The sequence below is a fragment of the Leptodactylus fuscus genome, chromosome 4 (genome assembly GCF_031893055.1).
Source record: "Leptodactylus fuscus isolate aLepFus1 chromosome 4, aLepFus1.hap2, whole genome shotgun sequence".
Lineage (NCBI taxonomy): Eukaryota > Metazoa > Chordata > Amphibia > Anura > Leptodactylidae > Leptodactylus > Leptodactylus fuscus.
In genome coordinates this window covers 50,388,988-50,414,422 of record NC_134268.1, presented here as the reverse complement: position 1 = coordinate 50,414,422, position 25,435 = coordinate 50,388,988, and the positions used below count along the sequence as shown (strand labels likewise).

Sequence of the window (25,435 nt, the reverse complement as noted above, 5' to 3'; positions counted from 1 at the left end):
GTATACCAGTAGTAAAAATTGTGGGTGCACGTAACCCCAATATATTCTTTGAATTACCAGTCAGACACTGGCACTATATGGCAGTAGCAAGAAATGAGGGTATTTGTATTCCCAATATACTCTTTGAATTCCCAGTCAGACAATGGCACTGTATACCAGTAGTAAAAATTGTGGGTGCACGTAACCCCAATATATTCTTTGAATTCCCAGTCAGACAATGGCACTGTATACCAGTAGTAAAAATTGTGGGTGCACGTAACCCCAATATATTCTTTGAATTCCCAGTCAGAAACTGGCACTATATGGCAGTAGCAAGAAATGAGGGTATTTGTATTCCCAATATACTCTTTGAATTCCCAGTCAGACAATGGCACTGTATACCAGTAGTAAAAATTGTGGGTGCACGTAACCCCAATATATTCTTTGAATTACCAGTCAGAAACTGGCACTATATGGCAGTAGCAAGAAATGAGGGTATTTATAACCCCAATATATTCTTTGAATTCCCAGTCAGACAATGGCACTGTATACCAGTAGTAAAAATTGTGGGTGCACGTAACCCCAATATATTCTTTGAATTACCAGTCAGAAACTGGCACTATATGGCAGTAGCAAGAAATGAGGGTATTTATAACCCCAATATATTCTTTGAATTCCCAGTCAGACAATGGCACTGTATACCAGTAGTAAAAATTGTGGGTGCACGTAACCCCAATATATTCTTTGAATTCCCAGTCAGACACTGGCACTATATGGCAGTAGCAAGAAATGAGGGTATTTGTATTCCCAATATATTCTTTGAATTCCCAGTCAGACAATGGCACTGTATACCAGTAGTAAAAATTGTGGGTGTATATAGCCCCAATTCTATTGCTAGGGGACTTGCAGGGTATTTCTGGGGTGAAGGTGGGGGGGCACACCGTTGGAACGGGTATCGGGGTATATATCGGGTATACGGGAATACACTGACAGTGTATTCCATTCAGGATCCTGGGAAAGCTGGGTTGCGGCGATTGAGCCCGTCAGTGCCACGTTACACTGACAAGCTTCTCCCTGGAATTTAGCTCTTATAAGAGCTGTTGGTTGTCTTCTCCTTCCTATCCTAGCCTGTCCCTGCCTACCCAGAATCTAAGCCCTAGCTAGCTGGACGGAAACCTCCGTCCTCGGTGAATTGCAAGCTCAGAATGACGCGAACCTGGGCGGCGCTGTTCTTTTAAATTAGAGGTCACATGTTTTCGGCAGCCAATGGGTTTTGCCTACTTTTTTCAACGTCACCGGTGTCGTAGTTCCTGTCCCACCTACCCTGCGCTGTTATTGGAGCAAAAAAGGCGCCAGGGAAGGTGGGAGGGGAATCGAGTAATGGCGCACTTTACCACGCGGTGTTCGATTCGATTCGAACATGCCGAACAGCCTAATATCCGATCGAACATGAGTTCGATAGAACACTGTTCGCTCATCTCTAACTACAATGTATTATTTTTTTTCCCAGGACCAATTTTTTTCCAGGCCTCGTAAAACCCCTTTAAAAATAAGAGAAATCCTATTTTAATGGAAGACTGCTGGGAGGATATGCAACATGTGAATGGGTAATAAAGATCCTGGAAAATGCAACTATGCAATTGGCGTCATGGAGGCTATAGGTTTACTATAAATAACTAAGAGGCACAGATATTGGGGCAGATTTGCTAAGCCTAAATGTGGCAGAATTTTGTCTTAATTTGCACCAATAAATTGGACTGCTGTCTGTGCACCATATTTACTATGTTTTTTAGATACTTTGACCCATGCACGCAGGGCAATCCAGACCAGAACACCCAGTCTGTGCATCGGCCGTTTTGCTGTTCCAAACCTAGCCAGTAGACAGAACTCCTTGCATCACAGGGTCTCTGATACTGGGAGTCCTTGCCTCCTTGCGGCTGCATTATCCACAGTATATACATTATAGGACAGTGAAGTCACGGGCAAGCAGGGGCTCCCAGTATTATAGATCACTTTCATACAAATCCCGTCTCCTGACTAGCTTTGGACTGGGAAATAGGCCATTATGTATAAGATTTCCCTGTCTAGATGATCCTGTATTCATGGGGCCTGTTGTGGCCTTGTAGGACAAGGAGCTGAGGCTTAGTGATGAGGGGGTGTGGCTTGTTGAAAGAGGTTGGAGCTCAAGATGCCAAAATGTGCACCAGAATTGTACCAAAATTCTTGCACAAATTTCTCTCGCAAAGTAAATCAACTAATAGGTGCTACGAAAATGTCTCACTGTGATAAATCTGGTGCAGTATAAGACTTTAAGTCCATTGCTTTAAGTCCTTGCTTTTGTCCTATATTCCACCCCACAGCAGCTTCAACAACTCACAAATCTTACTGTTAGAAGAACATATCCTTGCTTTAATATCTTGCAGTTAACAAGATGGTAGCAGCGGAATGTTACACCAAGACATTGATTCAGATAAGAATGCTGTCAGCCTTGAACTTGCATAAGAATACAGGACAAGATAAATTCACACTTATTTATTTCATCTAGAAGGCGATTGTGTAACGCAACGCACAGAGATTGTCGCTCCTTTACAATTTCCAAAAAGCTTGCCGAATGAGTGGCCTCAAGACGTCTTGTACTCGTATGTTGTAAAGCTTGCTAAATTGTGCACTGCATAAAATGTTTTCAGACCATAGAATATCTGCTAGTCTTGGGACTTTATGAACTCGCTATTTTCAAGCTCACTGGCCCCGATATTGGGTCATTGAGCACTTGTCTATAATTCATAAGACAAGGGGCAGCAGCGGTTTCTTGCTAAATAGATTTACTAATCGCTTGGAAACAGTTTTATCATAGCAATTTTACCTCTCACTCATCACAAGGATGAAGTCTGTTCTCTATAATTCTCCACTCTCACTTTCCAGGGTAGAAAGTGAGTCCTTAAAATTTCTAGAAAACATGACAGGCACATCAATTTTCAGAACATGCAGTCATTCAGCTGTCATCCTTCAAGGAACACGACTACATGAAGTCATGCTTGCCTTGCTTCTTTTAATGACGTTCCAGGGAGTAGCATATGAATAACCAGGAGCACAGGAGCTTGTCGCTTCCATACATTATCCAACCTGGTTTCAGAAATGAGCCGATATTCAGCCATAGCTGGATATGCATTTATTTCACTTTATCTATTATGGATGGGCTCAAAGTGCAATTTCACTAAAATGACACCAAAACGTGTGATTTGACCACAACTTACTCTAAGGCCCAGTTCACATCTGCGCATGGGTTACCGTTTAGGAAGTCTGCTTGGGGACCCCCTGAACGGAAACCTAATCCACATAAAAAACAGTTACCTTAGGAAACTGGCAAACCCCATAGACTATAATGGGGTCCGTGTGGTTTCTGCTCGGTTTCTGCAGAAAAACGCGTAGAGTAAAGTGTTGCTTACCTTGATGCGGAGAAGGGAATAGAATGTCCCGAACGCAGATGTGAACTGGACCTAAAAGCCAGGAGATTTATTGGAGGAAACTGAGAATGCCCCCATGACTAAGACTATATCCTCCCAGCAGCTAGCCACTTCTGTGCTGTCTAGGAATGATCATAAACTGGTTAGTGAACAGTCCTCTAAAAACAGATGCTTTTGGGTGCAGTGATGAGATGCCCAGCTTCTCTGCCCCCAGATGGTCAGCTGTGTCCAGACACAGAAGTTGGTTTAGGGGGTACTGTTTCTCCTTCTGGTGTTCACTATTGGCACGGGGGGTATTATAGGACAGGCAATGCTTCATGGGGAAACAATATGCAAATTAGCTCTCATCTAAGAGGAAGAAAACTGCCTTGCTAGGGTTAACCATGGAATAGCAGCCCTATAAGTTACAGACTATGCAGCATTTAATTGCCTATCCATACAACAAGTTTGATACATGTGATGGTGCTGAAATGGAGCCAGACATGGACACTGCTCCACCTGTTAAGCCAGCATACCAAAAAGATGTACAGGGTATCCAGTTCCCTCTACCCATGGTTTCATCAGACACCTTACTGAGGTGGTTTTCTGTTATAGCAGGTCTCTACGACAGCACCAAAAAGCTATACAGCAACTTCACAGCAGTTGCACAGAATACAGGTAAGGGCCCTTCCAGGCAGTGGTGGAGTCACTGTCCCGCAGTAGTATGCCTGTTTGCAAAGGAGTTGCGCTCAATTCTTACAGATCCTGCGATTCCACGCTGCCACTGTCACTTGCTGCCCTGTCTTGGATAATTGTACTTTGGGTGCGTTCACACTAATGTTGTTAATTTCCGCTTCTGTCTTCCATCACAGAATTACAGCAAAGGACATTATCTTCATATTCAACTTTATCTTCCATTATAAAACTAAACAAACATGATGGAAGATGGCTTCAGTCACGCTGTTTACATTAGTGTCAATGAGAATCGGTCTGTGACTGTTCTCTGTGACAGTTTAATGTCCGTTGCTGTCATCTATTACGAAAGACAGCAACGGACATTAACAATGTTAATGTGAGCGTGGGAAAACTCCTAATATGGATAGCTTTCCATCCAAGCATCATAGTAAAGCTTCAGGCCACAGCATGTGTAGACTATACTTTGGGAAGTTCAAAAATACATCCGCCATAGTACAGCCAAGGCAAAAAGAAGTGGCAAAATTACATAGCAGTACCGATTAAAGTGACAGCTCTGTGCATTGACCATGTCAAACCATTACACACCTAAGATTAGTAGGCTCAGATATGTCGTCTCATAACCAAACACTAAGGCCTCATTCACATCTGCATCGGTAATCCATTCAGGGTAGTCTGCATGGGGACCGAACGCATTTGCAAGCAGTATGCAGTGAAAGCACACGGATCCCCATAGACTATAATGGGGTCCATGTGCTTGTCGTCACATCTCCGCAGGGAACATGAGGACAGGAAAGTACTTCACAATCTACTTTCCTCTCTGCATGACTTGTGTGGAGATCTTGCGGCAAGCACATGGACCCCATTATAGTCTATGGGGATCCCTATGCTTTCACTGCACACCACTTGCAAATGCATTTGGTAGTCCGTTCAGGGGGTTCCCCATGCGGACTCCCCAAATGGATTACCGATGCAGATGTGAAACAAGGGTAAGACATTATGGAATTGGATGAGCAAACCACAAATCTATTCCTCAAAAAAGTAGCCGTATACCAATCATTAACTGTAATATAAGCATTACATGACTAAAATATTCTTCTTAGAAATAAACCATCTACTTTTCTGGGTCTTGACTTGAGAACGTGAGGATATTTTCAAGTCAGTCCCACTGAGAGTGACTCTGACATTTCTGCATGCAAGACGAAAACTTTAATTAACTGCCAGAGCGGAGCACAGTAATAAACATGGTAATAGAGGCTGGATGGCGAGCCACAGGAGAAAAGCACGTGTTTCATCCCTCACTGAGAAGTATGAGCCCTGTGAGCAGAAAGCCTGGAAAAGGAAGAGTCCAATATACTGCTTCAGAGGAACTACCGTATAATACTTTACTCCTCCTCCTGTCATTTACTAACAAAGGTGTACAAGACCAAGCCCAGAGACAACAGGCAAACTAGTATATAGTATATCACACTTCTCTCTATGCTATCACTGATGTTGCTTAGGGGCTACTGAAAGGGAAATTGCAGAGAATTAAAGAGGTTCCGCCACCACCCTTAACATCCCACCACCATCCCATCCCACCATTTATCAGAAGCAAAGTGACAGAGTACAGATGGCTAATAGAACATAACTTGTATTAAATTGCTTAAAATATATAGGAACTAAAAAGGTTAAAGAAAAACTAAGGACTAAGAACTACCCAGGACCACAAAACCAAGTATGGTGGTGGAGAATTCAACCAGTACAATACCTGAATAATCTAGGATACATACACACAGAGAATTCCAAGACCCCTCCTGACTCTTTAAGGCTTGTGAATTGGTACCCTTTGTGTTTATAGTCAGGGTCCCTCCTCATCCTATTTGTTTCAATAGGTACAGTCTTCCATAAGGACACTATCTCCATTATCTACCATTTGAGAAATTTCATCACTCAACGTGTTATCTAAATCCTGGGTTTGCCCTGATGGTCTATACATCACACCAACTCCTCACCATGGTGCCTGCATGGAAGCACACCAAGGACCTACACATATGTATTACTGAGCCATGGACACTCCACGTGAGATACAATTCTCCCCATAACACCATATATGAGAACACTTCCATAAAATAGGCAATGGAACATGCACCATTATTTTTCTCTTGTATCCCCAAGACTTGTGCAGAGGTATAGTATGGCCCATGGATTCCTATGGTTGTTGTAGTACAGGTGTATGCAACAAAGTACATCTAGTCTAGGTACGCAGTGTGTTCATTAAAGATTTCCCCTGACCCCCTTCTATTTATCACAGGACGCTGAAACGGAACCTTTGTAATGATATAAGTCTCTATAGGTTACCTGCCAATTTGCAACTCAGAACTCATAACGGTCTTGATTTTAGAGGTAACAGTTATCAAGTTCCTTTAGTTGAAGGGCCGCACACCAAAGGAGACATTCGATGAGATGAAAGAGGTTTATGATGATGATTCCCTATCATACAACGTAGTCAAGAACTGGCACCGTCAATTCAAATGTGGTCGGACTTCGGTGGAAACAGGTCCAATTCCAGGGCGACCCAACTCTGCTACTGATGAACAAACAATCCAGCAAGTGGAGTTCACCATTTTGGAAAATCTTTGCATAACCATTCGCCATGTAGGCCAAAATGTCAAGATTAGTGTGTGGTCCATGGAAAAAATCATCCAAGACCATGTTCACATGCATAAGGCATCTGCTTGCTGGGTTCCCCGAATGCTCACACCTTTCCAGAAGCAGGAACGAGTTGAATGCTCTCAGTCTCTATTGGCGATGTGCCGTGGAAACCAGGAGGACTTTTTCAACAGACTGATCACACTTGATGAAAGCTGGGTCTGTCACTATGATCCTGAGACTAAAGTCCAGTCGATGCAATGGAAGCATCCTGTCTCACCGCCTCCAAAGAAGGCAAGTGCCCAACCCTCGGCAGGCACAGTTTTTTGACACCAGCACGGAGTAGTATTGACGGATTACCTAGCAAAGGGTACCATGATCACTGGGGCATACTATTATTCACTCCTGAAGAAATTGCGAGAGACCATCAAAACCAATAGACGTGGAATGCTCACAATAGTTGTCCGCCTTCTGCAAGACAATGCACCGGTTCACAACTCACATCTTACCCAAAAGGAAGCATGCTCCTGTGGCTTTGAAATTCTACGGCATCCCCCTTATTCACCCAACCTCGCACCATTGGACTTCCACCTTTTTCCAACAATGAAGTTATTTTTTAAGGGCAAACATTTTCCAGGTGATGAGACTGATTCCCGAAGTCACAACATGGCTTTTGAAGCAACCGGACGACTCCTACAAGCGAGGGGTTTACAGTTGCTTAAAGGTGTGTGTCCCTAGTTGACATCTATGTAGAGAAGGGCAGCAACAGATAGAAATCTCACATGTTGAAAATACATGTTGGTTAGCAAGAAAAGTTACATTTAATTCTATGCAATAGTTGGCACTTTTTTCCTAAAAAAATGTTTGGTTTTGGGGGGTTTTTTAGCACAAACTTCCATTATATCAGTCATTCTGAAACAAAAGAGCAGCCAGTTTCCCATTCTCACTTTTACTCCTACACTTTAAAAGAAAAAATTGAAATTGGAATTGCTAGGAGACAATAGTTGCATTTATTTGGATGTACTGACATGTATGTGATGTATTCACTTTCATCACAAGTCACATTATTGCACATGTCTGCAGCTTTTCCATCACTTTTAGAAGATCTGAATACAAATGATCCCCTCTAGGCCACAAACAACATTAGGACCAATATTTCACAAGAAGTAGGAGTATAAATTCCTGATTCTTACAAGGAACAAGCAGGGCTACAAATTGTGTCTCACAGATTTAACCTGATAGCAATATTCTACAGATGCATAAATTTACTATTCTATTACAATGAGAAATATTAAAGTCAATATGTACAGTAACATTTTATAATTTCTGTTCCCATAGAGAGAGCATTAGAACTCTACTGGAGCTCCATAAGGATCATGGATTTTGTATGAATTAGAATAATAGAATTGGACATGTTGTACCAGATGCCAAATATACAGAGGTATTCTTCTAGAGGAGAATAGCTACGTCCTGTATGTATGGCCCCCAAAAAAGCCTACACATGGAGACTTATCCAACTGTATACTAGGGAGCTATACAATATAAGGCAGTGCTATGTGCGTACGCTCTAAGAGCGGAGACTGAGATGAATTGCAAAAGTAATTATTCACATATATAATATGGGGCAGGAAGCTCGGTTGAAGCAGTGGTGTGGACCCGACAGAAATCTTGCAGCAAAGCGGTTTATTTAAGAAAAACAGCAAAATAAATAAACCTTTATGTCAGGCACAAAAATGAGCAAAATAAAATACAGCCTTAACTTCAGGCAAAATAATGTCAAATCATATTCCTGCTCGTCTGAGCACTAACTGAAGAGAAAATACTAACTGTACGTGTGGCTTACTGCCAGCGACACGAAATCAACCAATAAAACATTGCACCGTACACAAGGCTCTCATTGTCAGGACAAACCCAGGCATCTCCTCTCCCTCCTAGAATCTGCCCTGAAGTGCAGGCTCTGCAGCCTTTTATGCCCAGTAACCAGCCTATGACCCACACCTAGGGCTGAGGCCTACTCCAGACCTGCCCTGGACCACACATTAGTCAGGAATCTGGGGCTGACATAGCGGGACTCCAGCACTTTGCCTTTCACCTTCTCATAATACTGAATTCATATACATAGTCACCATATCCTTGGGCCAATGTTGTATCTCCATTTGCCTATAATATTACGTAGAGTCACACTAAGATTAATTCTTAGGTAATACCATGAGAGAATAATCTTGGTATAGTACACACCATATCATGGAGGTTCTCCTGTAGAAGCATCGATGACAAAAGCAAAGGCACCACAAGGCATCGAAGGATGGCAAACAAATCTGTAGGTACTGTGGACTGACAAATTACAGATTTGTGTTCCCAAAATTGCTGTGTTCTCTGAGGCCTAAGGGCATATGCGTGTCTCAGTCCAGGTGACCAAGCATAAGACCACGAACCAACAGACATACAGAATGCATACACCAAAGTCTGAGCTTCACAACACATGTATCATGGCATGAACAAAGGAAATTTCTGAGGACCTCAGAAGAGTTGTTGATGCTCATCAGGATGGAAAAGTGACAAAACTATATTTAAAGAATCTGGACACCTTCAATCTAGTCAGATTGTGTACAAATGGAGGAAATTCAAGACCATTATTACCCTCCTCAGGAGTGGTTGGCCAACAGAACTCACGTCAAGAGGAAGTGTATAATTGTCTGCAAAGTCAACAAAAGAGACCAAGGTAACCTCTAAGCAACCGTTAATAAGAAGACACTGAACAATAGTGTGTATGATAGGATTGCAAGGAGAAAGCTCCTGCTCTCCAAGAAGAACATTTCTGCCCTTCTTCAGTTTGCTAAGGCCTGAAGGCTAATGGAGCAATGTTTTGAGGAGGGATCAGATGAAAATAGACATTTTTTGGTTTATACGAGAAGCGTTATGTTTGGAAAAAGAAAACATTACATTCCCTAAAAACCTTGCACCATCTGTGAAACACGGTGGTGGCAGGATCATGGTCTGGGCCTGTCTTATTGCTTATGGGCCAGGATGGCTTCCCATCACTGATGGAATGAAATCTGAATTATACCAGGACATCCCAAAGGAAAACATCAGGATCTCTATCCATGAACCAAATCTCCAGACAACATGGGTTATATATTAAGACAACTATCCTAAGCACATAAGTTATTCCACCAAAGAATGGTTAAAGAGAAAAATGAAGTTTTGGCATGGTGAAAAGTCCTGACCTTAATCCAATAGAAATGTGGAAGGAACACATATAAGACCACACATCTGAAGTTCATAGATGTCTTCTCATATGAAATGTTTTTTCTTTGGGTCCAATAGAATACAGGTTGCCATAAAGTAGGGGTAAGGAGTTGGGGAAGGTGGGGGTAGGCCAGAATCTGGTTAGCCAACACAGGACTCGTACCTACAAAACTTTGACACAAAAGAGTCAAACATTCCATGATTTTTTTTCTTGCCAACACGGTACTACACTATTTATCTCTATACTTTGTATATATTCTAGAAGCATCACCAAAGATGGAGCTTTCCCATAATGTTCTTCTACTGCATAATAAATGTTTGTTGCTTTTCGTGCAAGGAATGTGATCATGCCCCTAATACTGATGGCTCGGAACAGGAAACTATGGCCTGAAATAAGGATGACATTATTCAGAATGCCTTCATCACTATTATAACAACAGGGGATGTTCTTGTCAGTGTGCCAATAACTAAGTACACGGCCGGTGGCACACAGGAATCAATTAGATAACAAGGCCAAGGCATGTGCTGGTCATAAAGTCTTCAATCTCTGAGCATTTTAGCAAACCTGTGCTAACAATATCACATATGTACCGAGTTAACTATTGCAGCGTCCATTCACATTTCTGTATTATTTGCTTTTTGTTCCCATATTTGGACATTTGTAATGTGGTTGCAGCATTCTGCTAGCTCCAGCCCAATTTCTATTGAATATCACTATAGTGTTCTCTATACATCAGTAGATGGTAATCTATGCCCGGAGCAGAATTCTGGAGGATTCATCATAAACATGTCAAGTAAGTAGTCCAAGATTTTAATTCAATTTTTAAATTAAATTTAAAGGGCAGGTTTTATCTTGACCCTATTATAGAATATGCAATGTTAAGGTCCATTAACACAAGCCAATGATCAAGTGTGCAATAAATAGCATTGGTTGTCAGCAGCCCCTTGTCCTACGTAAACAGGTATGTGCTGTGACAATGATCTTCTACAGGAGTCCTGTCCTTTAGGCTGGATATGTCCAGATAGGTGTATCACTGGCTAAGCACCTTTTCTAAAAATCAGGATCTCCTCATGGGCTAATAGAAAGGGAAATACTAGCTAGATTTGTGTCTATGTTTGGCCACTCGATGGAGGGAAAGGTGTGAATCGCAGTCTTCAAGGCTTTTCTTAGGCTTTTCTTCCCGTTTCGAATAGCACGCACCCAAGGAATGAAGGACGCAGGGGTTAAGCGACCGACTACCGACAAAGTCTGCGTGCCGGACGCTTCCATTCATTCCTATGGGTGCGTGCTATTCGAAACGGCCGTTTCAAATAGTACTGGCTCATCTCTATATCCTGATCGCTCCTCTAGACAGGCAACATGAAGAATACTGGGCACAAATTTAGGCACCTGTATATAGGAAAGATATAGCTAAACTAAAGAGGGTGCAGAGACTATGGAAGTCACTGCCACATGATGTACTACATTATGGGGCCATTCACACCGAGGACAATGGTGAGGAATTTAGTGTGGAATTTCACCGCTGAAAAAAAAGCCTCCCATTGACATCAACGGGTTCCTTTTTCTGCCAGCAAAAAAGTAACCCATTGAAGTCAATGGGAGTCTTTTTTTAAGCGCTGAAATTCCACACTAAATTCCTCATCATTTTCCTCCTTATGAATGGCCCCTAAATGCTTATCTTGAAAGTAAAAATATCATAGGTTGTGGGAATTAGAAATTTTTGGGGACTGGATGTTAATCCAGGGACTTATTCCAATTGCCATATTTGGGATTGGGACAATTGGCTTCTGTCTCTGGCGTTTTTTTGCCTTCCTCGGGATAAACTGAGTAGATTTATAGGTTGGACTTTATCCCACCTTATCTACTATGTTACGCTGGGTTCACACCTGCGCCTCGGTCTCCATTCTCAGGTTTCCGTCTTCTGCAGATAGAGGCTCCATTCACACGGAGTAACGCTGGAGTTTTTTGTGCTTATTTTGGCACATAGCACCGCGTAAATGCCGTGTTGTCGCGCTATTTTGCGGTCGCGTTGTACGGCGCAAACGCGGCGCTATGTGCCAAAATAAGCACAAAAAACGCCAGCGTTACTCAGTGTGAATGGAGCCAGAAGATGGAAACCTGTCAGACTGTGTCCGGCCATGAGCGCCGGTGAGCGTTTTATGCTCTCCGCAGCGAAACCGTTTTGGTTTTTTTTAACCGGACACAAAGTCCTGCATGTCCGACTTTGTGTCCGGTTATAAAAAAAACGGTTTTGCCGCAGAGAGCACAAAACGCTCACGGCCGGACACTTTCAAACCTATTCAAATGAATGAGTTTGAAAAATGCCTGCAGGTTTCCGTTTCCTGCCCAGTTTCGAGCAGGAAACGGAAACCTGCATAACGGAGACCCCGGGCGCAGATGTGAACAAGCCCTTACTATGTATATAGTCCCTGTTAAGACCCTCTATATAGTCAAAGGCTCTTACTCTGGCAGCCTGCATCATCTGTGTACTACATGAAAGGCAACTGATCTGACCACATATATTCACATCTGCGTTCGGTATTCCGTTCGGGAAGTCTGCTTGGGGACCACTGGATGAAATACCGAATGAATTAAAAATAGAGATGAGCGAGTAGTGTTCGATCAAATACCTCCCTTTGCATAGTTATTGGTGTACTCGGTCGAATACCACATGGTAAACATTCGATTCCCCTCCCACCTTCCCTGGCACTTTTTTTTTTTACACCAAAAACTATGCAGGGGAGGTATTCGATTGAATATACTCGCTCATCTCTAATTAAAAAGTGGTGAGCAATGAAAGCACACAGACCCCATAGACTATAATAGGGTCCGTGTGTTTCCTGTACAGAGTCCGCAAAAATCATACAGAGCGAAAAGTAGTGCTTGTAGTATTTTTCTCTCTGCAAGACTCGTGCGGACAAAGTGCGGAAAACACACGGACATCATTATAGTCTATGGGGTTCGTGTGCTTTCATTGCCCACCATTTGTCATACCGAACGCAGATGTAAACCTTATACCAGTGAAAAACTAGCCAATAGTTTAAGGCTATATTCACATCTGGAAAATGGAGTCTCTGTCACATATTTCATCAAAAAAGCTGAACAAAATAGTCATGTACCACATTGTTTAACAACTGTACTGAATTGTTATGTTTATTTCTCTTGTTACTTGTCGAGTTGTAACCTTTCACTTGTAAAACTAATAAAAACTTTGTATGAAAAAAAAAAAAAAAAAAAAAAATAAAAAAAAAAAAATAGTAAAGCATGCTGTGCTACTTGATCCAGTAAAATCCCAGACCCTATTATAGTCCATAAGGTCTGTTGTGCAGCAGTCGGTGTCCGCCATGTGATGGATCCATCCCTGCCATTATTTCCTACATAAATAACAGCACAGATGTGCACATGGCCTCACCCAGCAGGCTTGGTGTCAGCGACATACTCTTGATATACGTATCATAAGAACGAATACATCACTTCTCAAAATAAAGAAAGTTGCATCTTGATTTTCTCCTTATTTTGCATTCATACAATATGCAGGACAAGTATCAATATTAGGAAGTAAACAAATCTATCATTCATTAACTAACCTGGACGCCGAGCCCATTAACTCTTATTCCTACAAGTACACGCTGCCAACAATCCCTGGTTAATATTCACAAGGCAAATGAATCCCAATGAAATATATAATGAAGTTTGATGAAGGAAAGTCCTGGCCAAAATGCTTGTGATTTCATTTGCAGAATACCAAAGTCCTAATTATTCTCCTAAACCAAATCAATAAGGAAGGTAGATGGGAGCTTACCCTCCAAGGAAGGGACAAGATTTCTGCAGTAATATACAGTAGCTCATATACAGCAAGATGTCTGACCAATGGGCTGGACAAAAGCAAACATAAGAAAAAAATCTCTAGACACTGAGCATAGGGGCAATAACGTGGGTCAGTGGTTAGCACTGTTGCCCTACAGCACCAAAGTCCTGGACTTGAACCCAACCATGGACGACATCTGCATGGAGTTTGTAGGATCTCCCCATGTTTGTGTGGGTTTCCTACCCCATTGTAAAGATCTACCAATGGGGAATTTAGATATGGGGACAGATAATGGGATTATAAACAAAAAAAATAAAATAAACCTTTAAAAAGACAATCCAATCCTGAATATGCCTATACACCTAAATACATAGTTTGTGGATGGTAAATTCTTCGGAAGACAGCTATTTTGCCTGACACCCCAATAAACACACACAGTTGACTTGTGTCCAAAATGATAAGAAAGCCACTGCCAAAGCAGCCACAAACATAAGACTGATGTCAGGCAAAATAAGAGGGTTCAATAAGCATCCCCAATCTCCCAAGACGGCAGATGTAGGGGGTGGGGGCGGTAAGGATGAGGTTCTTGTATTTCAATTGCCAAATCCCTTGGTTCATGGGGAGATAAGTCATTGTCAGATATCTCTACTATATACAGTCGACTCTCGATTTAACGTATCAGTATATAACGTATATAGGCTATAACGTATATTTTCTCAGGTCCCGACTAACCTACATGTATTTTTATCCCGTTATAACGTAATATGGTTTGCATATAACGTACTCTTTTTTGGACCCCCGCAGCCAATTGCAAGCCACATATAACGTAGAACGTTGTGTACAGGAGGGTCCCACCTAGCCAATCGCATGCATTTTCTTCAGCGTATAACGTAGTACGTTATACGTGCGAGCCTCTGACGAGTCTCTCACCACAGTGCCCTCTGGGTAGATTAGTTCACCGGAAGGAAGTCGTACGTGTCTCGTGTCGTGTGAAGTTCCGGTTTTGGTTGTTTATTGGCGCCAGAATGCCTCCCAAAAAGAGGACTAAGCTTACTGTGCAGCAGAAGGTAAGCGTGACATGGAGTTGCACACTGGTAAAGATGGTTTTGTGTTGATTGCATTGCGATTTCATTACTGTACGTTTCTATTCTCATCGATCAGGTTGAAATCATACGGGAGTTGGAAGGCAACTCTAGCCTCAGACAGACAGATCTCGCAAATCGCTACAATATGCCTCTGACGACGGTCAATACCATTGTGAGAAACAAAAAGCATATCCTAGAGCAGAGCGAGAAACTCGGGAAGATGTCAGGAAAACGTTCCAAATTCCGCAAAGCAAAGCATGAGGAATTGGAAAACATTTTGATGAAGTGGATTAACCAAGCACGAGCTGCCGGAATTAATATTGATGGTTCGGTTGTCAGGGAAAAGGCAAACACTTTAGCAGCAAAAATGAATGTGAAAGACTTTGTTGCTTCCAGTGGCTGGTTCACGAGATTTAAGGAACGAAACAGTCTTTCGTATTGTGTTGCTGCTGGCGAAAGTGGGGCTGTAGATGTGGCTACTGTTGAAACTTGGACAACGGAGCAACTGCCGAAGATTTTAGAGAAATACGACCTAAAAGATGTCTTCAACACTGATGAGACTGGCGTATTTTTTAATTTGATGCCGAATCGCACTATCGCTGTAAAGGGGGAGAAACGCCACGGGGGCAAAATGAGCAAGGAGAGGATCACCGTACTCGTTACCACCAATGCGGACGGCTCGGAGAAGATTCCTATACTGGTGATAGGCAAGTAAACTAAAATTACAGTACTGTATAAACGAGTTTCACTAAATTTAATTTAAATGTTGAATTACTGTGAATTTGCCTTGCAGGCAAGTACAAGAAGCCACGTTGTTTCAAGAACGTACGCACACTGCCGTGTGAGTACAAAAACAACACCAAAGCTTGGATGACGGGCGATTTTTTCATGCAATTTTTGAGAGCCTTCGACGCAAAGATGGGTACACGCAACAGGAAAGTGGCCCTCTTCCTGGATTGTTGCCCCGCACACCCACAAGAAGTGGAGGATTTACGCAACGTAGACCTCTATTTTTTCCCACCTAATTGCACAAGTAAATTGCAGCCACTCGATTTGGGTGTAATTAAGTCCCTCAAGTACAATTACAGGCGTTTGCTCGTGCAGCGGGCACTTGCGCTGATGGAGCGCAACCAATTGGATCAGTTAAAACCGGACCTTCTCCAGGCCATGCACTTCCTGGTAGCTTCGTGGAACAAAGTGACCCCCGCTTGCATCAAGAATTGTTTCCAGAAAGCAGGGTTTGAAAGTGCTGGAAACCACACTCAACCTTCGGAGCTAGAAGCAGCTGGAGCAGCAGTGATTTTGTATCAAAATGAGGAAGAAGAAATGGAGCAAGCAGAAATCCCACGTGACGCCGAAGAAGTTATTGATACACCAAGCTGGGAACTCATCGCAGGGTCTGGTTTAGATTTCGAAACGTACGCAACCATGGACGATGAGGTGATTACATCAGAAGTGCTTTCTGTTGAGGAAATATACGAAAACGAGCAGGAGGAGGAGTGTATTCTTGAGGAACCAAATTCTGATTCTGAAAGCAGCAATTCCGTTTCCGAAACAATCGTGCCAAAATATTCTGATGTTCTCGATTCATTTCAGAAGGTGAAGACTTTCATTAGCGCTTTTGATGTCGGTGAACATATCATTAATCAGGTAGCAAACGTCGAGAGTGTGCTGTATGGGTTGCGCACCAAAGCTGTGCAAAAACAAACCCGTATTGAGGAATTCTTCTGTCCTAAAAAGTGAATGATACGGACACACACACACAGACATACAGTACTGTATAAATAAATGTAAATAGTTTTAATTTGGCTTCTGCGTTCTGACATTCTTACATTCGGCGTTATGTGCATGACACGCGCATGTACATACAGTATTTTATAGGGCCGAAAAAGGTGCTATCGTGAATAACGTAGTCAGGGTCCGGCACAGTGAAATACGTTATATACGTATAACGTATTCGCCTTATAACGTATTTTTTTTCCCGGTCCCAGCAATACGTTATATCGAGAGTCGACTGTAGTGCCCTCAGCGAAGCCAAGTGTGCATGTGTTTCAGAGGAGTCAGACGAAGTAGCTGTCAGTAGAACAAGTGTCCAGCCAACATTATCTCATATGTATGACCAGCTTTATCTCAGAAGGATGGGCAGTCATAATCCAAATGCCCCTACATCTAATGTCGGGGTAAATACAGGAGACCCCCATATACATAATATGACTAGTCAGAATTGGTGGGTCCTACCGATACACATCTACTGTCCATAGGCTGCTTTACCCCTGCACCAGGTATTAGACATCTTATCAGTTTTGCCCAGATCATCCCTTTCATTGTCCTTATGTGACAGATTGTCTTCTAAGAGAATTTCACCAGCGACACGTATTAACACCATCAATGTCATACTCACACGACACAGAAGGAGTCGAACCCCAGGGGTCCCAGGATTACAACTGTAAAGGTCATTTTAGAAGAAACCTGCATGCTGTGAAATAAACTTGTTAATAATCCCTGCCGAGAGCAGGAGAATAATTGATATTCCGACTTCTCAAGTAATTTCTGATCTTCAGCTTCATGAACTGCTGTGGACCAAAGATGTTTGACACTTTGGTGCAGGCTAAACTGTGCGGTGTATGGACAATGGGGATTAAAGGGAACCTGTCGCACTGACAATACTATGATATCTGCCTGTTATATAGCCGGAGACGCCGAGCACATTGATATATAGTTGTGTTAGACATTTCCAGGATAAAACTCTGCTCTGAATTTAATAGTCATTTGGGTGGTCCTACTCAGCAATTGACACCCTTCCCCCTGTGATTTCTCTAGTCATTAAGTAGGGCCGCCCACTTGACTCCTAAACCCAGATTTATTTATTTTTTTATCCAAATCCATTCAGCCATTCCACAGATATAAACCCTTTTATTGTTGATGCAATTTAGGGTATAGTGGCCAAGTGGGCGACAACACTGCTATAAAATATGGTATCCCGATAATATTTTACAACTGCATGACATACAGCACACAGAGACACCACAATGTTACCACCCACTTGACCAATACACTATTTTGCATAAACACTTAAAGGGCTTATATCTTTTGAAAGGCTGCACTAATTTGGATAAATAGGGACAGAAAGTCTGCAGAGGAAACTCTGCAAAATCGCAAAGAAAAATGCTGCAGAAAAATCTGTGATGCGTTTCCGCCACTTATTTTTTTGCAGCGATACGCTACATGGGGCCGAGGCCTAATAGTAATAACTAAATGCAAGAAGTTACACCCAGGATCACCACTGGAAAATCCCACAACAAACGGGGAGCTTTGATGGGGATGGAGTTAGAGAAATCTCCATGTGGTGCCCAATGTGCTCAGGAGCTCTGCACAGCACCAGAGCCATGGGATTTGGGGAAATAGCGGGGTCTCATTTTATGGATCCTCAGCAATGGCATTGCCTGACCTGTGTATACGGCCTGCCAGTCAAACAGTGGTTTTTACTTTCATATGATAATCCAGTGATACTATATTGTATGATGTAATAATCCAGTGATACTATATAGTGTAATGTAATAATCCAGTGATACTATATAGCGTAATGTAATAATCCAGTGATACTATATACAGTCCTATGAAAAAGTTTGGGCACCCCTATTAATCTTAATCATTTTTAGTTCTAAATATTTTGGTGTTTATAACAGCCATTTCAGTTTGATATATCTAATAACTGATGGACACAGTAATATTTCAGGATTGAAATGAGGTTTATTGTACTAACAGAAAATGTGCAATATGCATTAAACCAAAATTTGACCGGTGCAAAAGTATGGGCACCTCAACAGAAAAGTGACATTAATATTTAGTAGATCCTCCTTTTGCAAAGATAACAGCCTCTAGTCGCTTCCTGTAGCTTTTAATCAGTTCCTGGATCCTGGATAAAGGTATTTTGGACAAACAATTCAAGTTCAGTTAAGTTAGATGGTCGCCGAGCATGGACAGCCCGCTTCAAATCATCCCACAGATGTTCAATGATATTCAGGTCTGGGGACTGGGATGGCCATTCCAGAACATTGTAATTGTTCCTCTGCATGAATGCCTGAGGATTTGGAGCGGTGTTTTGGATCATTGTCTTGCTGAAATATCCATCCCCGGCGTAACTTCAACTTCGTCACTGATTCTTGAACATTATTCTCAAGAATCTGCTGATACTGAGTGGAATCCATGCGACTCTCAACTTTAACAAGATTCCCGATGCCGGCATTGGCCACACAGCCCCAAAGCATGATGGAACCTCCACCAAATTTTACAGTGGGTAGCATGTGTTTTTCTTGGAATGCTGTTTCTTTTTGGACGCCATGCATAACGCCTTTTTTTATAACCAAACAACTCAATTTTTGTTTCCAAAATGAAGCTGCCTTGTCCAAATGTGCTTTTTCATACCTCAGGCAACTCTATTTGTGGCGTACGTGCAGAAACGGCTTCTTTCTCATCACTCTCCCATACAGCTTCTATTTGTGCAAAGTGCGCTGTATAGTTGACCGATGCACAGTGACACCATCTGCAGCAAGATGATGCTGCAGCTCTTTGGAGGTGGTCTGTGGATTGTCCTTGACTGTTCTCACCATTCTTCTTCTCTGCCTTTCTGATATTTTTCTTGGCCTGCCACTTCTGGGCTTAACAAGAACTGTCCCTGTGGTCTTCCATTTCCTTACTATGTTCCTCACAGTGGAAACTGACAGGTTAAATCTCTGAGACAACGTTTTGTATCCTTCCCCTGAACAACTATGTTGAACAATCTTTGTTTTCAGATCATTTGAGAGTTGTTTTGAGTAGCCCATGATGCCACTCTTCAGAGGAGATTCAAATAGGAGATCAACTTGCAATTGGCCACCTTAAATACCTTTTCTTATGATTGGATACATCTGGCTATGAAGTTCAAAGCTCACTGAGGTTACAAAACCAATTTTGTGCTTCAGTAAGTCAGTAAAAAGTAGTTAGGGGAATTCAAATCAATAAAATGATAAGGGTGCCCATACTTTTGCACCGGTCAAATTTTGGTTTAATATATATATATATATATATATTTTTCTGTTAGTACAATAAACCTCATTTCAATCCTGAAATATTACTGTGTCCATCAGTTATTAGATATATCAAACTGAAATGGCTGTTGCAAACACCAAAATATTTAGAACAAATAATGATTAAGATTAATAGGGGTGCCCAAACTTTTTCATAGGACTGTAGCGTAATGTAATAATCCAGTGATACTATATAGCGTAATGTAATAATCCAGTGATACTATATAGCGTAATGTAATAATCCAGTGATACCTATATAGCGTAATGTAATAATCCAGTGATACTATATAGCGTAATGTAATAATCCAGTGATACTATATAGCGTAATGTAATAATCCAGTGATACTATATAGCGTAATGTAATAATCCAGTGATACTATATAGCGTAATGTAATAATCCAGTGATACCTATATAGCGTAATGTAATAATCCAGTGATACTATATAGCGTAATGTAATAATCCAGTGATACTATATAGCGTAATGTAATAATCCAGTGATACTATATAGCGTAATGTAATAATCCAGTGATACTATATAGCGTAATGTAATAATCCAGTGATACTATATAGCGTAATGTAATAATCCAGTGATACTATACTGCATAATGTAATAATCCAGTGATACTATATAGCGTAATGTAATAATCCAGTGATACTATACTGCATAATGTAATAATCCAGTGATACTATATAGCGTAATGTAATAATCCAGTGATACTATATAGCACAATGAAATAATCCAGTGATACTATATAGCACAATGTAATAATCCAGTGATACTATACTGCATAATGTAATAATCCAGTGATACTATATAGTGTAATGTAATAATCCAGTGATACTATATGGCACAATGTAATAATCCAGTGATACTATATAGCACAATGTAATAATCCAGTGATACTATATAGCGTAATGTAATAATCCAGTGATACTATATAGCACAATGTAATAATCCAGTGATACTATATAGCGTAATGTAATAATCCAGTGATACTATATAGCACAATGTAATAATCCAGTGATACTATATAGCGTAATGTAATAATCCAGTGATACTATATAGCGTAATGTAATAATCCAGTGATACTATATAGCACAATGAAATAATCCAGTGATACTATATAGCACAATGTAATAATCCAGTGATACTATACTGCATAATGTAATAATCCAGCGATACTATATAGCATAATGTAATAATCCAGCGATACTATATAGCATAATGTAATAATTCAGTGATACTATATACCATAATGTAATAATCTAGTGATACTGTACAGCAAAATGTGACAATCCAATGATACTATGCTGTATAATGTGATAGTCCAGTGATACTATATAGCATAATGTAATATTCCAGGGACACTATACTGTATAATGTGATAATCCAATGATAGTATGTAGCATAATATGATAATCTAATGATACTACACTGTATACCATGGTTCTCCTAAAACACTATAACATAATAATCCAGTGATTCTATAGTGAATAATGTGATCATCCAGTGATGTTATATCGCATAGGCACCCAACCTACGGTTCACTATTTATACTAGTGGTATTATATTATGCCATATGAAATGGCACCGCTAAAATACAGATACACTTTCAAAATTGTCAGTATGTCAGTATTTACGTCATATAGTGACCAGGAGTAACTTGAGACTTGTGGGCACCAGTGCCAAATCTTTAATGAGCCTTCCTCCTACCTTGTGCAATTTAGAATAGTTGTAGATTTTATGGGGCACAGGAATATTTGTGGCTCTTCAAGGTCCAGGGTTCAGCAGTAGCTGCTACCTCTGCACCCCCTATAGAGACTCCTCTGGTTGTGGTGACTAGTGGTATGGTCCACAGATAGGGGTCACGACACACATGTGGCTTTTTGGCTACTAGTTGGGATCCACTGCTATACGTCATAATGTAAAAATACAATGACAATATATAGCAGAATGTAATAATACAGTGATATAATACAGTGTCATGTAATAATATAGTGATACATTATAACATAATACACTAATATTGTAAAGTATGTGATAATTCAATACAGTAGAACCTGATAATACAATGATACTATAAAGTGGAACGCAACTATATAATGATACAATACATAACATAATATAATAATATTGTACATAATGTAATAATACAATAATACCATAAATTGTACAGTATAACATGAGAGTACAGCCATACTATTCTCTATAGCAAGTAGGTGAGATGGCTGTGAACAGTAGTAGAAGGTGTTTGGGTTTTTGGGGGCCGGTAGGGCGGTAACACGGCTATTTGGAGGAACACTTAACACTTTGGAGAAATTCATGCTAAAGATAGAGGTGTTAATATGGTGCGGAAATATCTTCACATCTTGATGTGACGTATGGGAAAAAACGGATGTGACTGATGTCTGAAGACACTGTATGATCTGTCGTGGTGAACATGGAAGTGAATGGGATGACCGGTCAGATACCGACAGAATTCAAGTCATAACACTGACCTATAATACATCTGGATGATAGACCGGACTATGGACATCTTACACCCAATGCCTAGGAAGCCTCTCACACCGCAATCCCTTTAAGAACATACATGTATGTCTTGAGATTCGTTCCCATTTCCTGACATAATATACTCAGAATAATCATTTTAAAACAATGCTGAAATGCAGCAGAAGGTGTGAACGAGCCCTTGTGACGGATGTGACATGATCTTGGGGAAGATTTTTTAAATTTATTTTTAATTTTTAGCCTTTCTGAAAGTAATGACATAAAGAAATGATAACAGAGAACAATTGATTTCCTCCAACACAACAAGTGAATGTGACAGGGCTTTAGGTCAGTGTAGCAGACATGACAGGGTTACACATGGCCGCTAGGGGCGCTGCTGAGACTCCTCCATACACACACCTGGGCGCTGCTTGCTTCGCTATGGCAACAAACAGGACGCTTTGGAGTCAGCATTTTCCTGCACACAATGGCTCTGTACACTGTAACAATAGCACCCTCAGCCCTGCTGGAATGTACTGTTATACGGGGGAGATGAGGGAACCCTCCAGCCCTGCAGCTTGTGGCAGCCCCCCACTATATACATGCACAATGCTCCCCATAGTATATACCAGCTGACTGCAATGATCATGCCCATATACCCGTGCAGGGCTGGTACATGTAGTGGTATGATGGATCCATACACAGGGGGCACTGCCATGTCATGTGCATTATGCATCACTGTCTGCTCTCATGCATAGCACATGGCAGGTTTGCAGGCATTTGCTGTATGGAAGTGCTAAGGCACGTTAACCTATTCATTGCCTGGGGCTGCTAGGATAAGGCACTCACCTCAAAGAGAGGTCCGATCTTATTAGTCTCCAGGTAGATCTGAATCCGATTTTGTTGTCGAGACGCCATCAGGGCCCCCCAATATATCCCGATCTCCAGCTGGAGGGGTGCAGGGCTGACACCCCCCTCTCCTGTGCTGCAAGCAAGTGTCCCAAGTTCAGCAATGCAAGCCCCAGGCACCAATGTAGTCAATCAGATGAATGGAGGAGTAGTAGTGGCATTGCCATAGGAGAGGAGAGTTGCTATAAGGATGCAGGGAAGGGGAAAGTGCATGGTGAGAGGCTCCCTCCTCCTCCCCGCCTCTCTCCTCTTATTGTAGGTGCCTGGTTACAAGAACAACAGCAGCAGCAGCTCCTGCCCACTCCCTGGCTGAGCCTAGCAGAGCCCCACAGCACACAGCCCTACAGCCCCACACCATACAGCCAGCACACAGCCCTACACCATACAGCCAGCACACAGCCCTACAGCCCCACACCATACAGCCAGCACACAGCCCTACAGCCCCACACCATACAGCCAGCATACAGCCCCACACCATACAGCCAGCACACAGCCCTACAGCCCCACACCATACAGCCAGTACACAGCCCTACAGCCCCACACCATACAGCCAGCACACAGCCCTACAGCCCCACACCATACAGCCAGCACACTGCCCTACAGCCCCACACCATACTGCCAGCACACAGCCCTACAGCCCCACACCATACAGCCAGCACACAGCCCTACAGCCCCACACCATACAGCCAGCATACAGCCCCACACCATACAGCCAGCACACAGCCCTACAGCCCCACACCATACAGCCAGTACACAGCCCTACAGCCCCACACCATACAGCAAGCACACAGCCCTACACCATACAGCCAGCAAACAGCCCTACAGCCCCACACCATACAGCCAGCACACAGCCCTACAGCCCCACACCATACAGCCAGCACACAGCCCTACACCATACAGCCAGTACACAGCCCTACAGCCCCACACCATACAGCCAGCACACAGCCCTACAGCCCCACAGCATACAGCCAGTACACAGCCCTACAGCCCCACACCATACAGCCAGCACACAGCCCTACACCATACAGCCAGCAAACAGCCCTACAGCCCCACACCATACAGCCAGCACACAGCCCTACACCATACAGCCCTACAGCCCCACACCATACAGCTAAAACACAGCCCTACAGCCCCACACCATACAGCCAGCACACAGCCCTACAGCCCCACACCATACAGCCCTACAGCCCCACACCATACAGCCAGCACACAGCCCTACAGCCCCACACCATACAGCCATACAGCCCCACACCATACAGCCAGCACACAGCCCTACAGCCCCACACCATACAGCCAGCACACATACCTACAGCCCCACACCATACAGCCAGCACACAGCCCTACAGCCCCACACCATACAGCCAGCACACAGCCCTACAGCCCCACACCATACAGCCAGCACACAGCCCTACACCATACAGCCAGTACACAGCCCTACAGCCCCACACCATACAGCCAGCACACAGCCCTACAGCCCCACACCATACAGCCAGTACACAGCCCTACAGCCCCACACCATACAGCCAGCACACAGCCCTACACCATACAGCCAGCAAACAGCCCTACAGCCCCACACCATACAGCCAGCACACAGCCCTACAGCCCCACACCATACAGCCAGCACACAGCCCTACACCATACAGCCAGCACACAGCCCTACAGCCCCACACCATACAGCTAGAACACAGCCCTACAGCCCCACACCATACAGCCAGCACACAGCCCTACAGCCCCACACCATACAGCCCTACAGCCCCACACCATACAGCCAGCACACAGCCCTACAGCCCCACACCATACAGCCCTACAGCCCCACACCATACAGCCAGCACACAGCCCTACAGCCCCACACCATACAGCCAGCACACAGCCCTACACCATACAGCCAGCACACAGCCCTACAGCCCCACACCATACAGCTAGAACACAGCCCTACAGCCCCACACCATACAGCCAGCACACAGCCCTACAGCCCCACACCATACAGCCAGCAAACAGCCATACAGCCCCACACCATACAGCCAGCACACAGCCCTACAGCCCCACACCATACAGCCAGGACACAGCCCTACAGCCCCACAC

At 42.8% G+C, this 25,435-nt stretch overlaps 1 protein-coding gene across 1 annotated transcript in view; it reads right to left on the bottom strand.

Annotated features, from left to right (window-relative positions):
- Positions 1-23,572, bottom strand: part of C4H8orf34 (chromosome 4 C8orf34 homolog) — a 227,376-nt gene extending 203,804 nt beyond the window's left edge. Inside the window, exon 1 of the mRNA XM_075270419.1 lies at positions 23,294-23,572. Within this exon, the coding sequence (XP_075126520.1) occupies positions 23,294-23,362 (69 nt within the window). The 5' untranslated portion in view covers positions 23,363-23,572. The remainder of the gene's footprint in view (positions 1-23,293) is intronic.
- Between the last annotated feature and the right edge of the window lie 1,863 nt (positions 23,573-25,435).